The sequence below is a fragment of the Anomaloglossus baeobatrachus genome, chromosome 3 (assembly GCF_048569485.1).
Source record: "Anomaloglossus baeobatrachus isolate aAnoBae1 chromosome 3, aAnoBae1.hap1, whole genome shotgun sequence".
Classification (NCBI taxonomy): Eukaryota; Metazoa; Chordata; class Amphibia; order Anura; family Aromobatidae; genus Anomaloglossus; species Anomaloglossus baeobatrachus.
In genome coordinates, this window is record NC_134355.1 from 129,023,548 (window position 1) to 129,047,750 (window position 24,203).

Below are 24,203 nucleotides of genomic sequence, written 5' to 3' on the forward strand. Positions count from 1 at the left end.
GACTAGTTGTAAGGGCGTTACTTCCTGCACTCATTCTGCCCTCTTAGCAGGTTAGTACGCCCACAGGGGCATGCTAATATGCTATTTAACGCCCATTGACTAGCATCATCAGTGGTGACGTGCGTACCTATATCCGATGTCACGGACGGTATCAGATGCTCGGCAGTGTGCATGATCAGAAATCTCCGCACTTCGAATCATGTGTACTATGAAGCCAGGTGTACGCATCCCGGCTTCAGAGAGGTCTATTGCGCATGACTGGAAGTGCCAGGACTTCTGATCATGCGCACTGAACCTAAGCCTGGCATTCTGAGGTGGTGCAATGGACAGAGGTATGTGCATTTACTGCTGATGATGACGCTGAGCAATAGGCATTGAATAGCATGTTAGTATGCCCCTGTGGGCGTGCAAACATGCTAAGAGGGCGGAATGAGCGCAGGAACTAATGCCATTGTGACTAGTTCCTAACTAGTCATAAAGGATCTTTAAAAATACTTTTTCTAAATATCTCTTTATCTATGCTACTAGATACAGGAACAGTTAGGCAGGAATTAGCAATATGCGCCCAGAACTGTTCGTGGTCCTGGGTGCATATTGCACCTGACAGGTTCACTTTAACATAAAATATCACAGATTATGAATCCCCAAAGTGAAAGACCTCAAACTGGCAAAAAGTCCAAGGTTTTTATGGTACAAGTTAGTAACAATGGTTGTGTCCTTACAGGGAAGATTCCAGCCGCAGTTCCCAGGAGAAGAAGAGCGTGATGGTGAGTCTGTGGCATCTGAGAAGTCCTGACACACTGCACAATGAGCTCCACATTGAACTTTTCTTCATCCAGAATTTCTAGAAAATACAGAGCATATTCATCAAGGCTTATTTTAAGATTTTTTTGGGTTAAAAAAAATAAATACATTTATTCCCAAGTGATAATGTCCGCAGCTTCTTTTAAGAAACTAAGGTGAGTGACAGGGGTCCAATTACCCCCAGAGGTGGACTGTAGCAGTTACGTCCCCATCTAAGTTGTCGTGGCGTTCAAGCGGTTTGACCAATGCATGCGTTTCAGGGCAGCTGAATAAGGATTCTGTTTTCAGTTGGCTGCCTATGGACCTTGAAACAAAACTCTTGGATGGATAAAAAACAAAACAAAGAAGAAACAAAAAGTTCTCTTACCTTTAGCATTCTTTTCATTATCAAGTGAAACCTTCTGGCAGGTGTGCAGAAGACAACTAAGGATTAGCTGCTTGGTGTACTCCAAGTTCCCCTGCTCTGGATCTGAAGTCTCAAGACATCTAGGAATAAAATATAAACTTCAGAAAGACCACAGGCACACAGGAGCCCTATCCTATTATACTAAGTAATTGGATTATTTTTTAACCCTATGACTGCAGATTGGCACACCCCGAATGTGATCAATGCACACTGTTAGGATTCCCCCTCTATTGCCAAAGCTAAAGGGTAGACCTGTCACCGCTAGTATGTGATGGTAATATTGGCGTTCAAGTGCCGACTAGATTCTCATCCGCTATTCTCAATAAATATGAATTATAATCAAGTCCAGTGGTCCGCTACACGTGGCTTGCGGGCTCGTGATGTGTGGCTCACAGCAGTCTTCCAGCTTGGTGCATTAGCAAACAGCTGTGAAAAAGAAGATTTTTAGGTACTCAAAACCGTAAAATCTTTCTTGGAGCCTTCATTGGGAAACCATGGGTGTATGCTGCTGCCACTAGGAGGCTGACACTATGCAAAAAAAGTTAGCTCCTCAACAGTAGTATACACCAAACAAGTGGCACGGAGATAATGAATTAGTTTAAATTTATTAAAAATTCAGTAAAAAGAATATTGAAATATGGTACAGCAAAGAAAGGGGATGGCATTAGGGTGGAGAAACCAGAATCAATTAGTGAGAAAGCAGGAGGAGAAGCAACAGTAAGGCCAGAACAGATTGGAGTAAAGTAGTAAAAGAGCACAACTCCTCATAACTGAATACAAGAGCGGGTGCTGTGTTTCCCAATGAAAGCTGGTAGAAAGATTATAGAGAAAGTACTCAAAATTAGCTTTTCTCTATCGTTTCATTGGAGAACACAAGAAAACATGGGACATCCTAAGGGTGGGCACAGGATAGTACCCTCAAGTCTTAGCTAGAACCACTGCAGTTTGCAGGACCTTTCTTTCAAAGCAAGGCATATGTGTGAACCCTGTAAAATTTTGTGAAGGTATAAATGGAAGAGCAAGTAGCAGCCTTGCATAACTGCGAGATAGGAGTCTGGTGACGGACGGTCCAGGAAGCCCCCAAAGCGAGAATGGAGTGAGCTGTAACAATGAGTGGGCGTGCTCTGTCCTTAACCCGCCAACCTTCCAGGATGGTAGACAGATCCAGCGGGCAATGGTGGGCCAATCTGGGACAAGAGCAAGACAGGAACTCCTTATACATTCATCTTCTTGATCACCCTGGGGATTAGGGGTAGAGGAGGAAACATATGGAAATGAGAACTGTGACCAGAAAACCACCAGTGTGGGAGTCAATCACTAGAGGATTGAGAGATCTGGACACGAACTGGGGGTCTTGTGCTTCAAGCTGGACGCCATCAGGTTGACATCGGGAGTCCCCCATCTGAGGTAGAATTGGTCGAAGACTGCCTGGTTCAGAAGTGAGTAATAGAAGAAGCTGTGGAAAAATAAAGCGCAATAGGGTCTTACCCTTGTATGTAGGGGTATAGGATGGGGGAGCAATACTACTCACCAAATGTGGTTGTGAGAGTCACAACCACTGTAATCGCATGTAAAATTTGACCACGGCAGCAGCAACCCAAAACGGCAGATAACAGAGAGAGGTAGAAACCGGGTTCTTCAAAGCCGCGCCAATGATCACCAGCCAAAGGATCAGATCAATGAAGCTTTATTATTGCATCGGTCTACGCGTTTCAGGAGCCTTGCTCCCTTCCTCAGGACCATCAGATACAAGCATACATCAAATCTACTGTGACAGATACAAGTGTACATTTAAATAGACCATGTGTTGTCAAAGCACCTCCCCGAAAAAGAAAAAACGGGCGGGAAAGGGTGCAAGATGATCCATGTATGACGTAATCAAGAGAATTGCAAGAGAAAAAAAAAACAAAACATACATTCACATCTACTTTGGACATTTGCGGTGAAATCTGGATATAATGATTAGTGTGAGAAATGAAAAAACAAAAAAATATATATATATTATACCAAGGAAATTGTACAGAAAAATAAAATAAACATGTGTATTTCATGGCAACCATAGTTTTATATAAGTATCAAAACCTATTTGTTCGGTCAGGTACCGAGTTGACCTAGAACTCTAACAGAATTGTAGGCAGAAAACCCGGTTGGGTCTGGATAGGATTAGTGAAAGCACGTGACCACCACACAGGAAGTGTGGTTTATAGAGACATCGGAGGGGAACAAAAGATAGGAGGGACACAGAGAGGACACAATGGTGAGGAAAAACTCTTTGAGACTAAAGGAGAAAAGAATAAACCCATAATATATAGGTTTCCACCAGGACCGCAAGAGAAAGAAAGAAAGAGGGGGGGACACCGTGTATGTGATTTTTCAACAATGTCATCACCCTATAGATTGAGTAGAGACAGATTGGATATTCATGAAAATTATATAAAAAGAAAAAAATATATAAACATATAAACACAGATCCACATCAAAGTGTTGCAGTCATCGCAGAGGAGCTAGAAACCGCTCCTGAATTGCATATAGAAAGCAAGTTCAATAAGGTTCAACACCGTGGGAAAAAACTGCAGAGCGGCTGCGCAAAGGAAGCAAGTGTCAGAAGGGGAAAAAAGAGAATTTTGTTACTTACCGTAAATTCTTTTTCTTATAGTTCCGTATTGGGAGACCCAGACCATGGGTGTTTAGCTTCTGCCTCCGGAGGACACACAAAGTACTACACTTAAAAGTGTAGCTCCTCCCTGAGCTTATACTTCCCCTTGTAGCCAGTCCTAGCCAGTTTAGTGCAAAAGCTGAAGGAGAATAGCCACCCACAAGTAGAACAGAGCAAGAGCCGGAACAACCGGAGACTCTGTCCACGACAACAGCCGGTGAGAACACACGGAACAAGAAAATTGCCAACAGGCAACAGGGAGGGAGCTGGGTCTCCCAATACGGAACTATAAGAAAAAGAATTTACGGTAAGTAACAAAATTCTCTTTTTCTTTATCGTTCCTTTGGGAGACCCAGACCATGGGACGTTCCAAAGCTGTCCCTGGGAGGGAATAAACAGAAAAAACTAAGAAGTAGGAGGAGCCTAACTTCACAAGTGGGCGACAGCCGCCTGAAGGATGCGTCTGCCCAAGCTCGCATCTGCCGAAGCATGAGCATGCACTTGGTAGTGCTTCGAAAAGGTATGCAGGCTAGTCCAAGTGGCAGCCTGAGACTTGTTGAGCCGTAGCCTGGTGCCTAAAAGCCCAAGAGGCACCGACAGCTCTGGTCGAGTGTGCTTTGATCCCCGGCGGGGGAGGCACCTGAGTACTCTGGTAGGCGTCCGAAATGGTCGATCTAATCCAACGGGCCAAGGTCGGCTTAGAAGCAGAGACACCCTTGCGCCGCCCTGTGGTTAGCACAAAAAGAGAGGTGCACCGCCTAAGCGCAGCGGTGCGAGACACATAGATCCGGAGAGCACGCACCAGATCTAGAGTATGCAGCGCTTTCTCAAAGCGATGAACAGGGGCCGGACAGAAGGAAGGCAAGGAAATATCCTGGTTAAGGTGGACGGGAGAGACCACCTTAGGAAGAAAGTCCGGGGTCGGACGGAGAACTACCTTGTCTTGGTGAAAAAACAAAAAAGATGACTCCGAGGAGAGCGCAGCCAAATCAGAGACTCTCCTGAGAGAAGTTATGGCAACTAGAAAGGCCACCTTTTGAGAAAGACGATACAAAGAAACCTCCCTAAGGGGCTCGAAAGGGGGTTTCTGCAATACCGTGAGGACCAAGTTAAGGTCCCAGGGATCCAAGGGCCGCCGATAAGGCGGAATGATGTGAGACGCACCTTGCATGAAGGTGCGGACCTGAGCCAGCCGGGCGAGACGCCGCTGGAACAGCACTGATAGAGCTGAGACTTGTCCCTTGAGAGAGTTGAGGGACAGTCCTAGCTGCAGACCGGACTGTAAAAAAGACAGAAGGGTCGGCAACGAGAATGGCCAAGGAGAATGGCCGGAAGAGCGACACCAGGACAGGAAAATTTTTCAAGTCCTGTGATAGATCTTGACGGAGGAAAACTTACGGGCCCGAGTCATAGTGGAGATGACTTCAGGAGGAATACCAGAAGCCGTCAAAATCCAGGACTCAAGAGCCACGCCGTCAATTTGAGAGCCGCAGAATTCGGGCGGAAAAACGGACCTTGCGACAGCAGGTCTGGACGGTCCGGAAGATGCCACGGCATCTCCACAGACAGTTGGAGCAGGTCCGGATACCAAGCTCGCCTGGGCCAATCCGGTGCAATGAGGATGACTCGACGGCCCTCCATTCTGATCTTGCACAGGACTCTGGGCAAGAGAGCTAGAGGGGGAAACACGTAGGACAGACGAAACTGGGACCAGTCTTGAACCAGAGCGTCCGCGGCGAAGGCCTGAGGATCGTGGGAGCGAGCCACGTAAACCGGAACCTTGTTGTTGTGACGGGATGCCATTAGGTCCACGTCCGGAGTGCCCCACTTGCGGCAGATTGACTGAAACACTGCCGGGTGCAGGGACCACTCGCCACCGTCCACGGATTGACGGCTGAGATAATCTGCCTCCCAGTTTTCTACGCCAGGGATGTGGACTGCGGATATGGTGGACTTGGAGCCCTCCGCCCATTGAAGAATGCGTTGGACGTCCAACATTGCCAGGCGGCTACGTGTTCCGCCTTGGTGATTGATGTAGGCAACCGCTGTCGCGTTGTCTGACTGGACTCGAATGTGCCTGCCCGCCAACAGGTGGTGAAAGGCTAGGAGAGCTAGAAGCACAGCTCTGGTTTCCAGCACATTGATTGAAAGGGCTGACTCGGACGGAGTCCAAGTGCCCTGTGCTCTGTGGTGGAGATGTACCACTCCCCAGCCGGATAGGCTGGCATCCGTGGTGAGAATCACCCAGGACGGAGTCAGGAAGGAGCGCCCTTGGGACAGGGAGAGGGGTCGAAGCCACCACTGAAGAGAGCTCCTAGTCCGTGGCGACAGAGCCACTAACCTCTGTAAGGAGGAAGGCAGCTTGTCCCAACAGCGGAGAATGTCCAGCAGCAGAGGACGCAGATGGAACTGGGCAAAGGGAACCGCCTCCATGGAGGCCACCATTTGACCCAGCACCTGCATCAGAAGCCTGAGGGTATAACGGCGGGGCCTCAGGAGAGAGCGCACCGCCAACCGGAGTGACAGCTGTTTGTCTAAGGGCAACTTCACAAGTGCCGGCAAAGTCTCGAACTGCATCCCTAGGTACGTGAGACTCTGGGTCGGAGTCAGAGTGGATTTGGGAAGATTGACAATCCACCCGAATTGGGCTATGGTGGCGAGAGTGAGCGAAACACTCTGCTGACAGTCTGCGCTGGATGTACCCTTGACCAGAAGGTCGTCCAGATAAGGAAGCACTGCTAACCCCTGGAGGTGCAGGACCGCAATCACTGCCGCCATGACCTTGGTGAATACCTGAGGGGCCGTGGCTAACCCGAAGGGGAGAGCCACGAATTGGAAATGATCCTCTCCTATCGCAAAACATAACCAACGCTGATGTGACACTGCGATTGACACATGTAGATAGGCATCTCTGATGTCGATGGACGCCAGGAACTCCCCTTGGGTCATAGAGGCAATGACTGATCGCAGAGACTCCATGCGAAAATGCCACACCCGGACATGCTTGTTGAGAAGCTTGAGATCCAGGATGGGCCGGAAGGTACCGTCCTTTTTTGGAACTAGGAAGAGATTTGAGTAAAAACCTCTGAACCGTTCCTGAGCAGGAACTGGGACAATCACTCAGTTTGCCTGCAAGGACAACACAACACGAGAAGGCGGCGGCCTTGGAGCAGGGGGGAGTTGAGAGAAAAAAATCTGTTTGGAGGGCTGGAAGAGAATTCTATCCTGTAGCCGTGAGATATGATGTCTCTCACCCACTGATCGGAGACTTGCTTTAACCAAGCGTCGCCAAAGTGGGAGAGCCTGCCACCGACTAAGGACGTGGCTGGAGCGGGCCGAGAGTCATGAGGAAGCTGCCTTAGTGGCAGAACCTCCTGCGGTCTTCTGCGGACGCGCTTTTGGGCGCCAGTTGGATTTCTGATCCTTGGCTGAGTTAGCGGACGAGGCGGAAGGCTTAGAGGATGACCAGTTGGAGGAACGAAAGGAACGAAACCTCGATTGATTCCTACCCTGGGCGGGTTTCCTGGTCTTGGTTTGTGGCATGGAAGTACTCTTCCCGCCAGTAGCTTCTTTAATGATTTCATCCAGCTGTTCACCAAACAGCCGTGAACCAGCAAAAGGGAGCCCAGCAAGAAACGTCTTGGAAGAAGCATCTGCCTTCCACTCTCGAAGCCACAAAATCCTGCGGATAACAAGAGAATTAGCTGAAGCCACCGCAGTGCGGTGAGCAGCCTCTAGCATGGCAGACATGGCATAGGATGAAAAAGCTGAAGCCTGAGCAGTTAAGGTAACCATCTCAGGCATAGATTCCTTGGTGAGGGAATGCATCTCCTCTAGAGAAGCAGAGATGGCTTTGAGAGCCCACACTGCTGCAAAAGTCGGGGAAAACGCGACCCCCGCAGCTTCATACACAGATTTGGCCAGAAGGTCAATCTGACGGTCAGTGGAATCCCTAAGTGAGGTGCCGTCAGCCACCGACACAACGGTCCGGGCTGAGAGCCTAGACACCGGGGGGTCTACCTTTGGGGAGTGAGACCACTCCTTGACCAGCTCAGGTGGAAATGGAAACCGGTCATCAGAACCACGCTTTGGAAAGAGTTTGTCAGGGCAGGCCTTGGGTTTGGTCACAGCGGTCTGAAAACTGGAGTGGTTAAAGAACACACTCTTCACTCTCTTAGGCGAGGTAAACTGATGTTTTTCTGCCAAAGAGAGTTGCTCCTCTGACACTGGCGGATTGAGATCCAGCACAGAATTAATAGAAGCAATCAAATCACTAAGATCTGAGTCACCCTCAGAGAAATCGAAGGGATACATAGCCTCCGAGCCCCCAGTGAGGGCATCCTCCTCATCTTGAGAGTCAGCTCTTGAGACAGAGCCGTGGGATGGGGAGGGGGAGGAAACCCTGCGCCTTCTCTTAGAAGGACGGGGTCTGGGATCAGATGATGAATCCTCCGTGAGCTCCGATGGACGGAGGTCAGAGGATAGGAGTCCTCTGTCAAGAGTATTAGAGGCACCCTGTGAGGGGGGCTGATGCATATTCATCAAAGTCCTGGACAAAAGCCCCATGGACTCCGCAAATGACTGGGATATGGACCTAGAAAAGGACTCTACCCAGGCCGGGGGTTCAATCACAGATGCAGCAGCAGCCTAAGAGACCACTGGGGGTGAGACTCCAGGCTGTGGCACCGCCAAGTTAGAGCAGACATCACAATGTGGATAGGGGCTCGGCTCAGGCAGCAGGAGCTTACATGCAGTGCATGCAGAATAAAGCTTTGGAGCCTTGCTCCTTGTGTGAGACATGCTGCTGGAGTGGGGGCTTTGCAGAGAATGAACCCCAGGGAGAATATACAGAGGTCCACAACCGGAGACCGGCTGTGGCTTACCAGACCGCTGAGCGCGGTGTTGTGTGCCCTCCAGATCCCGAAGCCCGGTCCCCCAGTCGCAGCACCTCAGCAGAGATGCAGAATGCAGGATGTCCCAGAGCAGAGTGAACTCTGCCTGAGAAGAGGGCGTTCCTATAAAAGAGCGGGAACTGGAGGGCTAAAGAGACCTGCAGGGAAGGAGGGACGCCACAGCAGTGGGGAGTGTCCCTCCCCTGTGTAGAACGGCCGCCGGGAGGAGCCGAACCTGTCCCTCTGCATGAGTGACATGCGAGGGCAGGAAAATGAAACTAGGCCTCCGGCGAAGCCGGGGCCTAAATTTAAGCGGCGAGGCCGACAAGCAGGCACCATCGGCGCGGTTCTCAGGCAAAAGCTAGAGAATCCGCCGGAAAAGTTAAAACAATCACATACAGCATACTCTCCCCTTACAATAAAGAACCGGGACCCCCAACATAAACGTCTCAGGTACTTAGCTGCTGAGACGAAGGGCCATGTCCCTGGGGATGAGTGCTCCGGTCCAACAGAATCCTCAAGGGGCTGTGGTGTGGATGGAGACCGGACTCCTGCCAGGCATGGAGACCGTGCTGGCTCCCACTTCAAGCCAGAGCCCAGAAGGGATGGTGAAGGAGCGCGGCATGTAAGGCTGCAGCCTTGTAAATCAACCATAACAACACCGCCGACACAGTGGGGTGAGAAGGGACATGCCGGGAGTCCAGACATGGACCCGCTTTTCTTCAAACTCTTTCCAAAAGTCAAACAAATCAGATGAGAATGCATGTGTGGATGTATGCCTCCTGACACAAAGCAATAAACTGGCTAGGACTGGCTACCAGGGGGTGTATAAGCTCAGAGGGAGGAGCTACACTTTTAAGTGTAGTACTTTGTGTGTCCTCCGGAGGCAGAAGCTAAACACCCATGGTCTGGGTCTCCCAAAGGAACGATAAAGAAAAGGTGAACAGAGTTCAGACCCGTGGGAAAAACAACTGTGCGCATGCGTTGACTGCGGGCAAACACCATGTATCATCATCCAAGATAGAACTAGTGTAGTAGTGGAATCCAGGTAGTGATAAGCTAATGTGACGAGAACAGAAGTATGACACTCGCATAGAGGGGTAATAAAAGGAATTATCTATGTGTATTTATAATTAAAACCAACCAGGAAAATAATAGGAATATATAAGTAAGCGGACAAGGAATCATGACCAAATCAAGGAAGGGTGAAGAACCGACAGGTAAAAAACATTTTACTGAAGGATAGGTACATTTGACCGCTACTCTGAGATAGCGGGTGAAGACAGAAAAAAAACCCGGGGAGTGAGATCTGTGAAATGTGCCCTATATATACACACATACATACACATATCTCTGTTCACCTTTTTCCCCTTCTGACACTTGCTTCCTTTGCGCAGCCGCTCTGCAGTTTTTTCCCACGGTGTTGAACCTTATTGAACTTGCTTTCTATATGCAAGTCAGGAGCGGTTTCTAGCTCCTCTGAAATGACTGCAACACTTTGATGTGGATCTGTGTTTATATGTTTATATATTTTTTTCTTTTTATATAATTTTCATGAATATCCAATCTGTCTCTACTCAATCTATAGGGTGATGACATTGTTGAAAAATCACATACACGGTGTGTCCCCCTCTTTCTTTCTTTCTCTTGCGGTCCTGGTGGAAACCTATATATTATGGGTTTATTCTTTTCTCCTTTAGTCTCAAAGAGTTTTTCCTCACCATTGTGTCCTCTCTGGGTCCCTCCTATCTTTTGTTCCCCTCCAATGTCTCTATAAACCACACTTCCTACTGGTGTGGTGGTCACGTGCTTTCACTAATCCTATCCAGACCCAACCGGGTTTTCTGCCTACAATTCTGTTAGAGTTCTAGGTCAACTCGGTACCTGACCGAACAAATAGGTTTTGATACGTATATAAAACTATGGTTGCCATGAAATACACGTTTATTTTATTTTTCTGTACAATTTCCTTGGTATAATATATATATTTTTTTGTTTTTTCATTTCTCACACTAATCATTATATCCAGATTTCACCGCAAATGTCCGAAGTAGATGTGAATGTATGTTTTGTTTTTCTCTTGCAATTCTCTTGATTACGTCATACATGGATCATCTTGCACCCTTTCCCGCCCGTTTTTTCTTTTTTTCGGGGCGGTGCTTTGACAACACATGGTCTATTTAAATGTACACTTGTATCTGTCACAGTAAATTTGATGTATGCTTGTATCTGATGGTCCTGAGGAAGGGAGCAGGGCTCCTGAAACGCGTAGACTGATGCAATAATAAAGCTTCATTGATCTGATCCTTTGGCTGGTGATCATTGGTGCGGCTTTGAAGAACCCGGTTTCTACCTCTCTCTGTTATCTGGTTCAGAAGTGAGACCTTTTCGGCTGAGAAAGTCGGCGGCCCGGTTGTCCATTCCAAGCATGAGTACTGCCGAGATTGCTGGTACATTCCTTTCAGCCCACAAAAGGATCCAGGTGACTTCTGACATCACTGCTTAGCTTAAGAGTTCCTTCTTGGTGACTGATGTATGCTATGGTAGTGTTGTCAGATTGAAAGAAGATTGGATGGTTGAAGAGAAAATCCTGCCAGAGAAGGAGGGCCAGGAGGATTGCTCAGAGTTCAAGAATGTTGATAGGCAGAGAGGATTCCTGGGCGTTTAATCGTCCCTGATCTGTAAGGTTCTGGAAGTCTGCTCCCCAGCCAAGGAGACTGGCGTCAGTCATAACGATCTTCTAGTAAATCAGGAAAAATTATCTTCCACAAAGAACGAGAGGAGAATGTCTCCACTACTCATGAGACTTCTTGATCCGGACTTGTCCCATCTTAATAGTAGAAAGAGCTGAAGAGGGCGAATGTGGAACTGAGCAAATAGAACTATTTACATTTCAGCTACCATTTTGCATAGACCACTCATGAGGAATCAGAGAGAGCATATAGAGAGCATGGAGAGAGATGTCTGAGAAGACTAATCTCTCTTAGAAAGGCAGAGAGCTTGTCCTCAGGCAGGAAGAGTCTTAAGGTGGCTTTACGCACTGCAACATCGCAAACGACATCGCTGTAACGTCACCGGTTTTGTGACGTAATAACGACCTCCCCAGCGACATTGCAGTGTGTGAAACACATCAGCGACCTGTGCGCTGCTGTGAAGTTGCTGATCGCTACAAATCGTTCAGGACCATTCTTTGTTCCTTTGTTTCTCACTGTGCAGCATGATCGCTAGAAAGTTTCAGTGTGTAAAGGGGACTTTACAGCGACTTCGTTAGCGACTTCCCTTTCAAAAAGCTGCTTTACAACGTCCCCAATGACTAGCTAGGTCGTTCTGCAGGTCCGGATCGCTGTTGCGTCGTTGGCCAGGTTTGCCTGTTTGACAGCTCACCAGCGACTCACCAGAGACTTTGTAGCGATCCCGGCCAGGTTGGGATCGCTGAAAGTCTCAGTGTGTAAAGGGACCTTTACACTTGCGGTGTCGAACATCATTACCAGGAAAACAAATGTGTTGGGCTGGAATCAGAGATGACTTCACAGTCATGATCAAGCCAAGGAGAGAAAGTGTCCAGGATAATCTGCAAGCTCTTGCAACATGCTGAGAAGAAAGGCGATTTGATCAGGATGTTGTTCAGATAAGGGATAAAGTGAATACCTTTGGTCCGAAGAATGGCCATGACTGCCGCCATTACCTTTGTGAAGACCCTGGGCACTGTGGATAAGAGAATCTGCAGCGCTGTGAACTGGAAATGGGATTCCTAAACTGTAAAACGCAGAAACCTCTGGTGGGATGGGAAAATGGGTATGCGCAGATAGGCATCCTGGATGTCCAGTGAACAAAAGAACTTCTCGGGCTCCATGGAGGTTATTTACAGAGCACAGCAACTTCCTCCTAAAATGGTGAGGGTGGATGTACCTGTTCAATAATTTGAGATCCAAGATGGGGCAGACGGATTAATCCTTTTTTGGGACCACCAACAGGTTTGAAAAGAAACTTGAGAAATGTTCCTGAGAGGAACATGAATGATTACACCGGACTCAAGGAGAGAATTGATGGCTTTGAAGAAATCAGGAATGAGAGACATATATGTTTGGAGGGCGGGATTCGAAAAAGCAAGAGTGAGGGAGGGTGGAAAACTATTTTGCAGCTGTAGGAAATGACGTCTGTAACTCAAGCATCGTTGGCTACGGAAAGCCACTCGTCCTGAAACCGAAAACGACCACCCACTCAGAGAGTCTTCCCAGGTAGGGAAACTCCTTCATGCCGAGGAGAATCTGTTTGGATCTGAATGTCTTGCTCTGGTGCCCACAAGGACACCGGAAGGGAATCTGCGTGAAGGAGGGTCTTTGTTTATTGTCCTCGGCGAATCGGAGACTTATTTAGGCGATTGTTGTTTCCAGTAGAGAATGAGCGAAAAAAGCGAAAAAGGAAAGAGCGTTTTGGCCTCTGTTGTGGAAAAAACGGATTTTTGTGTACTCACCGTAAAATCGTTTTCTCTTACCCATCATTGGGGGACACAGCACCATGGGTGTTATGCTGCTTATCCATAGGAGGACACTAAGTAGATGCAAAGATGTTAGCTCCTCCCCTGCAGTATACACCCCCTGGCTCAGCCAGGCTACTTCGGTTTTAGTACACAAGCAGTAGGAGAACAAGTAACAAAAACGTGAGTGAATACTCATAACAAAAAAGTACTGAGACAGAAAAAAAACTAAGGCCCAACAGGGCAAAAGGGTGGGTGCTCTGTCCCCCAATGATGGCTAAGCGAAAACGATTTTACGGTGAGTACACAAAAATCCGTTTTTCTCTGACGCCTCATTGGGGGACACAGGACCATGGGACGTCCTAAAGCAGTCCATGGGTGGGTAAACAAACAACGCAACCCAAGGACTAGGAACCAGTCCTAGATAGCCAGGAGCGCCTACTGAGATAGGTACTCCACTAACGTTTGCAGAATTTTCCTACCTAGGTTCGCCTCAGCCGAAGCCTGAGTATGGACTCAGTAATGCTCTGAAACAGTATGTAGGCAAGACCAGGTCGCAGCCCTACACCTCTGTTCCCCTGAAGCCTGATGCCTAATGGCCCAAGAGGTGCCAACTGCTCGCGTGGAATGAGTCCGCAGCCCACTATGAATGGGCTTGAGTTGCAAGCGGTAGACCTCCTGGATTACAGAGCGAATCCAGCGAACCAGCGTTGCCTATGAAACTGCCTCTCCTTTCTTAGGCCTTTCAAGAATGACGAACAAGGAGTCTATGTTCCTAAAGGGGCTGTCCTAGGTACGTAATATCTGAGAGCCCTCACAAGGTCTAGCGAATATAGAACCCTTTCCACCCCAAGGACTGGGTGTGGACAAAAGGAAGGCAGAACAATGTCCTTGTTCATATGAAACGGGGAAGTAACCTTCGGAAAAAAATCCGGAAGGGGGCGTTGAACCACCTTGTCCTGATGAAAGATCAGAAAGGGTTCACGGCAATAGAGTGCTGCCAGTTCCGAAACTTGTCTGATGGACGTAATCGCCACTAAGAATGTTACCTTCCATGAGAGAAGAGCAAGAGAAGATTCCTTAAGAGGTTCAAAAGGGGGCCTCTGGATACCGTCCAAAACGAGATTGAGGTCCCATGGGTCCAGCGACCGTTTATACAGGGAAACTAGAAGGGAAACACCCTTGGAGGACAGTCTTGACTTGCGGATGTCAAGCTAGGCGGTATTGATAGAATATTGAGAGAGATGAAACCTGCCCCTTAAGGGAGCTGAGGGCCAACCCCTTTTGCAACCTGACTGCCAAAAAAAAAATAAATCAAGAATTCTGGGGATCGCCAGAGGCATAGGTTGGACATTAGATTCCCTGCACTGGGAAAGGAAAGTTTTTCACGTACGGTGGTAAAAACGAGATGAAGGCCGGCTTTCGGGCACTGTACATGGTGGAGATGACCGCGGGAGAGAATCTGGCTCTTGTTAAAGTCCAGGTCTCAATGGCCAGGCCGTCAGCTTCAGGGCTCTGGAGTTCTGATGGGAAATGGGCCCTTGGGTCAGCAGGTCTGGGATGCTTACGAGGCGCCATGAGCAATTGTACTAATTCAGCATACCAGGCGCACCTGGGCTAGTCCGGTGCTATTAGTATCACCGGGACTCCTCCTACCTTGATCTTCCCAATTACTCGCGGCAGCAGGGGCAGAGGCGAAAAACATGTAAGGCAGACTGAAAGGACTTCAGGAGACTAGAGCATCCGCGCCAATGCACTGTGGATCTCGTGACCTGGCTAAGAACGCGGGTACCTTTGCGTTCAACCTTGAAGCCATTAGATCCACGTCTGGTGTACTCCAGTGAGTGCAGATGTGTGGGAACACTTGTGGGTGGAGAAAACCCACTCTCCGGCAGCCAGTCCTTGGTGACTTAGAAGGTCCGCCGCCCAGTTCTCTACTCCCGGTTTGTGTAATGCTGAAAACACAGACCCCCGTCGATTCGGCCCAGGTGAGGATCCTGAGGACCTCGAGATAAGCGGTCTTGCTGCTGGTACCTCCCTGCCGATTGACCTACGCCACAGCTGTTGCATTGTCCAATTGGACCCGAATCAAACGACCTGCTAGCAGAAGGGGGGGAATGACACGAGCGCGAGAAGATCGCGCTGATTTTCAGGATGAATTCTGGGAAGGGAAGACTCCTGGGGTGTCCAACGTCCCGAAGCAGTACGCTGCTCCCCAGACTAAGGGGCTGACGTCCGTAGTCAGGAGTAGCCAGTCCACTTGGGGGAGAAAAACTCCTTGATATGGAAGAGGACTGAAGCCACCAGCAAAGCGCATACCTGACTGAAGGTGTCAGGTGAAAAGTTTGTCCAAGGAAAAGGGGCTCTTGTCCCAGGCAGCTAGAAGCGCAAGCTGCAGTGGGCGGTGGTGTGGCTAAGCGAGCAGCACTGCCTCTATAGCCGCCGCTATCCTACCTAGCACTCTCATACTGAATCGTATGAAGCGAGAGGAGTACGTAGAGGGCAGTGTACCACTTGTTGTAGAGCAGTCGCCTTGTCTTGAGGGAAAAATATAAAGCCCCGAAGAGTGTCCAGGGACATGACCAGGGAGGTGACGGATTTTGACGGGACAGAGGATGATTTGACTGGAGTCAGAAGCCGCCCTAAGCGGGATAGGGTGCCCACAGAGATCTGCACGCTGGTTGAGCCCTTGATGAGGAGGTCATCCAAGCAAGGCAGAACAGCCACTCTCCTGGCGTGAAGGGGCACTCATGGCGGCCGCCATGACCTTAGTTAAGACCCTTGGTGCTGTGGCAGAGCCGAGGGTATAGCCACAAATGAAATAAAAAAAATAAAAAGAAGTCCTGAACCGCAAAGCGGAGGAACTTTTGGTGAGCTGGAGCGATGGGTATGTGCAGGTACGCATCCCTGATAGCTAGGGAGGCAAGGAATTCTCCTTCGACCATAAAGGTAATAATGGACCCTAGGAAGTCCATTCTGAATCTCATTACGTGCACATGTTTGCTCAGGTGTTAGAGGTCCAGGATGGAACGAACTGACCCGTCCTTTTTTGAGGACCACGAGAGGTTGGAAATAGAAGGCCTTGAACCTCTCACCGTCCGGAACAGGTACCATTACCCCCGCCGTTTGGAGGGAGTGGATTGCTGAGGAGAAGGCCTCGTGGTGTTTTGGAGCCTTTGGGGGGGTTTGAGAGAAAAGACTGACCAGAGGATCGGGTCCAGAATTCAATGTGGTAACCGGAAGACACAAGGTATCACACCCATTTGTGGTCTGAGGTGGCGGCCCAGATGGAGGAGGACGAGACTCCTCAGTCTTTCTCTAGACTGCCAGAACGAGGTGGACTCGAGGAGGGATGAGAAGGTCGGGCCCTGCGTGTCTAGTAAAAAAACATCCTGGGCTAGAGTTGGGGGAGGGAGGTACTCTTTTCCTCCCGTGGCGTCAGACAAAAAAAGAGCCTGTCCAGATGATCGGCAAACCATCGGTCTTGGAAAGGAGTACTGTGAGAGGCTTCTTAGAGACAGAGTCCGCTCTCCATTATCGGAACCAGAGGGCCTTACGGATGGCTATGGTATATGAGGCGGCAATAACTGCGCAGGTAGCAGCGCCGAGGGAGGCCTGCATGAGGTACTCTGCCGCCGCAGCAATGTGAACTGTTACATCTGTGAGGGTCTGAGGGAAACTGGTAGTCCTGGTGCCTGTGCGACCCACACGGAAGGGGAGAGGGACCCGCGGCCTCCAGGCAGAGCGATCAAGCTGCTCCACTTGTCTGTCTGTCGGGTCCTTGAAGGAGGATCCATCAAGTAAAAGACAGGAGTGGTCCTTCAGGCAGGCGGAAGCTGGGTGACGATCCACCGAGGCCGGATCAGCCCATCCCTTAGAGACAGCTAAGCCAAAGGGGTACCGGGACTCCATGAGTTTACGGATACCGAGGCGGCGTTAAAATCCCTTTTTTTTTTTTTTGAGGTTTCTTCACCCTTTTAAAAGGAGACCGCACTGTCAGTAGTAGTGGATGGGAGATCTTCCACATGCAGAGTTTTGGTTGATTTTTGCAATAAGTCCATCGCAGCTTGATCGCTCGGGGAGGTTGAAACCAAGGAATCATCCCGGTACAATAATCATTCCCTTTCCTCCGGCTCCTCAGAGACCGCGGAACATGTGGGAGAACCCCATCTGTGTACCCCAGAGGGAGAACCATGGGGGTCATGCCCTTTTTCTGATCTGCAACCGGTGAAGCAGAGGGCTGATCCTTTTCAGAAGGACCCTCTATAGAGGTGTCATCAGGCTGCGTTCTGTCCAGGGGCCACGTGGCTTGTGAGGACGATGTTGCATAGCCAGCACCAGGTTCTGGGAACTGTGCCCATTCCGGGGGACTGGGAGCTGAAGGCTCTGGGCTGGCAGCGGTTGATGCGGTGGTGGCGGGGGGGGGGGGGGGGTAAGCTACAGGGGCACCGGACTCAAAGAAGGAAGAGGTGCTATCATCCACTAGTAGCTCAGCGTCTTATAGTTGTTGCTGTAGTTGTGCAGGGCATAAAACATGTGACTGCAGCCCCTGGCTGATGAGCCACAAACTGATTGTAATGAGGGAGCAATGCTCTGCACAGCTAATATGCAAGTGAGGCTATAACTCACCCAGAACACGGATATCCCTCCCCACCCCCCTCCTCCTGTGTCACAGTTCCTGTGGGAAGGAGGATGTTGAATGTTTCATGAATTTCCATGTCATACTTGGCCTGCTGTGCAGGGGCCATGCTAATCTTCTGTGTAGCTCTGCATTTGAGCATATGTGCTGCCGAAGCTAGCACCCTGTGTGAGGGGGGGCGTGGCTTATCGAGTGTTGGAGGGGACGGGGCTTAGCTCTGACAAGAAGGCATGAGAAAATATAATAAACAAAAAATGGTGGGAACGGACTCCCCTTCCCTCCTCCAGCCCTGCACAACAATGGTGGACAGAAAAAACCTCTATAAGTGTACCACAGCTGCGGCTGCACTGAGCCCAGGGAGCTCTCCCCTCCCCCCCCGCCACAGGTGGAAGCTATGTAGGAGTCTGCAATCACAGCCCATGTGCATCCAGTCAGTGTGACCTTTGCTCCAATTTCCTGTCAGGGAGCCAGTGTGCAGATTCTGACGCCTGCTGGCAGAACTTATATCAACTCAGAGGGAGGGAGGAAGTTTTCATCTGCTCTGTGCTCTGGAAAAATCGGAATGATCTCACCTCAGCTCCTGTGGAGATGGCAGTCTGGTCACACTTCGTGCAGAACTTTTATCAACTCAGAGCCTGCAAGAGGGGCTGAGGAAGTTTTCCTCTGCTCTGGGCTCTGAAAAATCAGTGCCATGAGACCTGTCGTCCAGTGAGTAACAGCCCAGGATCCAGCGTCGCAGGAGGGGGTACTCCGCGTTCCCGCCTGTTGATGGTTTTGGGAAATCGGTCCCCGAAGGAACCGTTGCCCTCTAAAAACAAAAAATTCTTGCTGCAGTAGTCTGCAGAGATGTGCCTCCTGTAGACACTAAGTTAAAACTGAAGTAGCCTGGCTGAGCCAGGGGGTGTATACTGCAGGGGAGGAGCTAACATCTTTGCATCTACTTAGTGTCCTCCTATGCATAAGCAGCATAACACCCATGGTCCTGTGCCCCCCAATGAGGCGTCAGAGAAAGAGGTATTTTAATCTCCGGTGGCAACAGAGATGATCTTGTCCAGCTTTTCTAAGAAAAGTTGAGAACCCTGGAAAGGGAGACTGGGGAGTGGCTTTTTGGATGCAGAGTCTGTGTTCCATGCTTTGAGCCATAAAACTCTGCAGATCTTAATATTGCTGGTCCCAATGGCTGAGCAAGCGGCTGCATTCAATTACGCCGTTAGAAGATATTTTCCTTGCATGGGCAATCTGGTCAACTAGGTCTGCCAGTCTGGAGGTGGATGCACCAGGCATCCCATGTAGAGGCGCAGGACGCACAGAGGGCTGATCCCACAGCCTCGAAGGAAGATTTTGCTAAGGCTTTGGATCGCCTGTCTGAGAGAACCTTGAGAGAAGCCCCATTTGCGAGGGGCAGAATGGCACCAGTTGAGAGCCAGGAGACTGGAGGATCCACTGAGGGAGACTCTGCCCATCTTTGTAGAAAGTCAGTAACAAATGGGTAAAAGACTTCCATACATTTTCATCTTTGATGCTAAAAAGAGAGAAGCCCCCAGATGGCAGAGCTTACCAGGGTAAGGGTATTCAGAAGTCTGCGACCTGCTGAGCTGTGAAGTCGAGGCCCTCCGGTGCAGGGAAAATGGCAGAGACTGAAGAGTGGAGGCAGCAGGTGCTGGAGTCTGTTGTGTAGGGGAAGATGGTGAGGCAGCATTCGCTCCGAAAAGGAAAACGGCATCAAAGAAAGCGGCCAGAGTTCCAGTGCGAAGAAAGACGCACTCTGATAGGCTGGAGGAAGAGAGCTGGAAGTGCAGGAGAGCTGGCGCGTATGATTGGCTGTGAGCATATCCTGGCAGCAGGAACAGTCCCCGGTCTGAGCCAGAGACTAAAGTAGAGGTTTGGCTACGGGAGAAACCATAGCGGCAGAGGCCATGGCTGATTTAGTAAAGAAAGGAAAAATAAATAAAAGCAAGAAGGAGTGCCCTGAAAGGAAAACTAGGGTGGGTCTTTGCTCAAATTGAGAACTGAACACTCTAGTTCTTCTATATATTTCTTTTCTTTGGAAAATATGGAGCCTCCCTGTACCCAGGACCTAGGGAAAAGGAGTAGCTGTGCTGAAGGCCCCGGGATCCTTCACAGCATGCTGAAAAATGGTCATCAGGCGTCCTGGAGGCTGTATGTTGGGTGGCTAAGAGGAACCGGTTCAGTCTAGCCTCCCTGCACATGGACTCTGGGTCGAAGCTGGCAGGTAGGGGCTGATGGCAAAGGACTAACCGCCAGTGGGGTCCCCAAACACTGTGTTAAGATGCGTGGGTAAGAGTCCTGCTAGACAGATCAGAGAGACAACAGTACTGACACAATCACCCACTGTGCTCTCGGTCTGTAGGTAGGATGACAGAGTGAAAGCTGCACTCTGTTACCCAATCCCAAGCTGAATCTGAAGAAAAAGGAAATCATTAAATAGCAAATTTTAGATAGAAACGGGGATGAGTGCAGCCCCATATCTGCCTCCTACTGACACTAAGCAAAGAAGTGAATTTTGTTTACTTACCGTAAATTCCTTTTCTTATAGCTCCTATTGGGAGACCCAGACAATTGGGTGTATAGCTACTGCCTCCGGAGGCCACACAAAGTATTACACTTTAAAAAGTGTAACCCCTCTCCTCTGCCTATACACCCCCCCGTGCATCACGGGCCCATCAGTTTTGGTGCCAAAGCAGGAAGGAGGAAACTTATAAATTGGTCTAAGGTAAATTCAATCCGAAGGATGTTCGGAGAACTGAAACCATGAACCAAAAGAACAATTCAACATGAACAACATGTGTACACAAAAGAACAAACAGCCCGAAGGGAACAGGGGCGGGTGCTGGGTCTCCCAATAGGAGCTAGAAGAAAGGGAATTTACGGTAAGTAAACAAAATTCCCTTCTTCTTTGTCGCTCCATTGGGAGACCCAGACAATTGGGATGTCCAAAAGCAGTCCCTGGGTGGGTAAAAGAATACCTCGATAAAAAGAGCCGAAAAACGGCCCCCTCTTACAGGTGGGCAACCGCCGCCTGAAGGACTCGCCTACCTAGGCTGGCATCTGCCGAAGCATAGGCATGCACCTGATAGTGTTTTGTGAAAGTGTGCAGACTAGACCAGGTAGCCGCCTGACACACCTGCTGAGCCGTAGCCCGGTGTCTCAATGCCCAAGACGCCCCTACGGCTCTGGTAGAATGGGCTTTCAGCCCTGAAGGAATCGGAAGCCCAGAAGAACGGTAGGCTTCAACAATCGGTTCCTTGATCCACCGAGCCAAGGTTGACTTAGAAGCCTGCGAACCCTTACGCTGGCCAGCGACAAGAACAAAGAGCGCATCAGAACGGCGCAGTGGCGCCGTGCGAGACACGTAGATCCGGATTGTTCTCACTAGATCTAACAATTGCAAATCCTTTTCACATTGGTGAATTGGATGAGGGCAAAATGAAGGTAAGGAGATCTCCTGATTGAGATGAAAAGGGGACACCGCCTTAGGGAGAAAGTCCGGGACCGGACGCAGAACCACCTTATCCTGGTGAAATACCAGGAAGGGGGCTTTGCATGACAGCGCTGCAAGCTCTGACACTCTTTGGAGTGATGTAACTGCCACTAGAAATGCCACCTTCTGCGAAAGACGTGATAGAGAGACATCCCGCAGCGGCTCAAAAGGTGGTCTCTGAAGAGCCCGTAGAACCCTGTTGAGATCCCAGGGTTCCAGCGGCCGCTTGTAAGGTGGGACTATGTGGCAAACTCCCTGCAGGAACGTGCGGACCTGCGGAAGCCTGGCTAGACGCTTTTGAAAAAACACGGAAAGCGCCGATACTTGTCCCTTGAGAGAGCCAAGAGACAAACCCTTGTCCATTCCGGATTGAAGGAGAAGGAAGGAATGAAACGTGGGTAAGGCAAACGGCCAGGGGGTAAACCCCTTATCAGGGCACCAGGATAAGAAGATCCTCCAAGCCCTGTGATAGATCTTGGCTGACGTTGGTTTCCTGCCCTGTCTCATAGTGGTAATGACCTCTTGAGATAACCCTGAGGACGCTAGGAGTCAGGACTCAATGGCCACACAGTCAGGTTGAGGGCCGCAGAATTCAGATGGAAAAATGGCCCTTGAGACAGCAAGTCTGGTCGGCCTGGGAGCGCCCACGGTTGACCCACCGTGAGGTGCCACAGGTCCGGGTACCACGACCTCCTCGGCCAGTCTGGAGCGACGAGGATGGCGTGGCGGCAGCCGGACCTGATCTTGCGCAACACTCTGGGCAGAATTGCCAAAGGAACGCCTTTAGGGCCCGAAGGAGAGATTGCACCCCTGTTTGCAGCGAACGCTGTTTGTCCAGCGGTAGCTTGACTATCGCTGAGAGAGTATGAAACTCCATCCCGAGGTAATTCAGTGATTGGGTCGGAGTCAATTTTGACTTTGGGAAATTGATGATCCACCCGAACCTCTGGAGAGTCTCCAGAGCAACGGTCAGACTGTGTTGACATGGCACCCGGGAGGGTGCCTTGACTAGGAGATCGTCTAAGTACGGGATCACCGAGTGGCCCTGAGAGTGTAGGACTGCCACAACGGATGCCATGACCTTGGTGAAGACCCGTGGGGCTGTCGCCAGGCCGAAAGGCAGTGCCACACCTGAAGGTGTTCGTCCAATGGCGAAAACGCAGGAAGTGTTGATGCTCTGGAGCGATCGGCACATGGAGATAGGCATCCCTGATGTCGATTGAGGCTAGGAAGTCTCCTTGAGACATGGAAGCAATGACAGAGCGGAGGGATTCCATGCGAAACCGCCTGGTTCTCACATGTCTGTTGAGCAATTTGAGGTCCAAAACGGGACGGAATGAACCATCCTTTTTTGGCACCACGAACAGGTTGGAGTAAAAATCGCGACCACGTTCCTGAAGGGGAACGGGGATCACAACTCCTTCTGTCTTCAGAGTGTCCACCGCCTGAAAAAGTGCAACGGTTCGCTCGGGGGGCGGAGATGTTCTGAAAGAAACGAGTCGGAGGACGAGAGCTGAACTCTATCCTGTAACCGTGAGACAGAATGTCCCTCACCCATCGGTCTTGGACATGTGGCCACCAGGCGACGCAAAAGCGGGAGAGCCTGCCACCGACCGAGGATGCGGTTTGGGGAGGCCGAAAGTCATGAGGAGGCCGCCTTGGAGACGGTGCCTCCGGCGGTCTTTGGACATGACTTAGACCGACATGCAGAAGAGTTTCTCTGGCTCTTCTGTGGCCTGTTGGACGAGGAGGATTGGGATCTGGCTGAGGGCCGAAAGGACCGAAACCTCGCTTGAATTTTTCGTTGCTGAGGTCTCTTTGGTTTTGGCTGGGGTAAGGACGAGTCCTTTCCCTTGGATTGCTTAATAATTTCATCCAATTGCTCGCCAAACAATCGGTCGCCAGAAAAAGGCAAACCGGTCAAGAACTTCTTGGAAGCAGAGTCTGCCTTCCATTCGCGTAGCCACATGGCCCTGCGGACTGCCACCGAATTGGCGGATGCTACCGCTGTACGGCTAGCCGAGTCCAGGACAGCATTCATGGCGTAGGATGAAAATACCGACGCCTGAGAAGTCAAAGACGCTACTTGCGGAGCAGAGGTACGGGTGACCGCATTAATCTCAGACAGACAAGTTGAGATAGCCTGGAGTGCCCACACTGCTGCAAAGGCTGGGGCAAAGGACGCGCCTATGGCTTCATAGATGGATTTCATTAGGAGCTCTATCTGCCTGTCCGTGGCATCCTTGAGCGATGAACCGTCAGCCACTGCTACTACGGATCTAGCCGCCAGTCTAGAGACTGGAGGATCCACCTTGGGACATTGAGCCCAACCCTTAACTACGTCAGAGGGGAAGGGGTAACGTGTGTCATTAAGGCGTTTAGTAAAGCGCTTGTCCGGAAAAGCCCTGTGCTTCTGGACAGCATCTCTGAAGTTAGAGTGATCGAAGAAAGCACTCAGAGTACGTTTGGGAAACCTAAACTGGTGCTTCTCCTGCTGTGAGGCCGACTCCTCTATAGGTGGAGTTGGGGGAGAAAGATCTAGCACCTGGTTGATGGACGCTATAAGGTCATTTACTATGGCGTCCCCTTCAGGTGTATCAAAATTGAGAGCAACGTCAGGGTCAGAGTCCTGGGCTGCGACCTCCGCCTCATCCTCTAGAGAATCCTCAAGCTGAGACCCCGAACAGCGTGATGAAGTCGGGGAAGATTCTAAGCGAGCCCGCTTAGCCGGTCTGGGACTGCGGTCCATGCCGGAGTCCTCCACGTAATAACTAGAGGCCACCCCAGGAGCACGCTTCGTCGCAGACCGAGAGGGGCCTGGGGGCGA

General features: G+C 50.1%; 1 protein-coding gene and 1 pseudogene across 2 annotated transcripts in view; both read right to left on the reverse strand.

Annotated features, from left to right (window-relative positions):
• HEATR1 (HEAT repeat containing 1) overlaps nt 1-24,203 on the reverse strand; it is a 252,046-nt gene that overhangs the window by 70,921 nt on the left and 156,922 nt on the right. For both annotated transcript variants that reach the window (XM_075339439.1, XM_075339438.1), the window contains 2 exons: nt 1,172-1,290; nt 723-844 (listed from right to left, as the gene is read on the reverse strand). In XM_075339439.1, the coding sequence (XP_075195554.1) occupies nt 723-844; nt 1,172-1,290 (241 nt within the window). The remainder of the gene's footprint in view (nt 1-722; nt 845-1,171; nt 1,291-24,203) is intronic.
• LOC142297916 (U6 spliceosomal RNA) lies at nt 17,924-18,037 on the reverse strand (annotated as a pseudogene).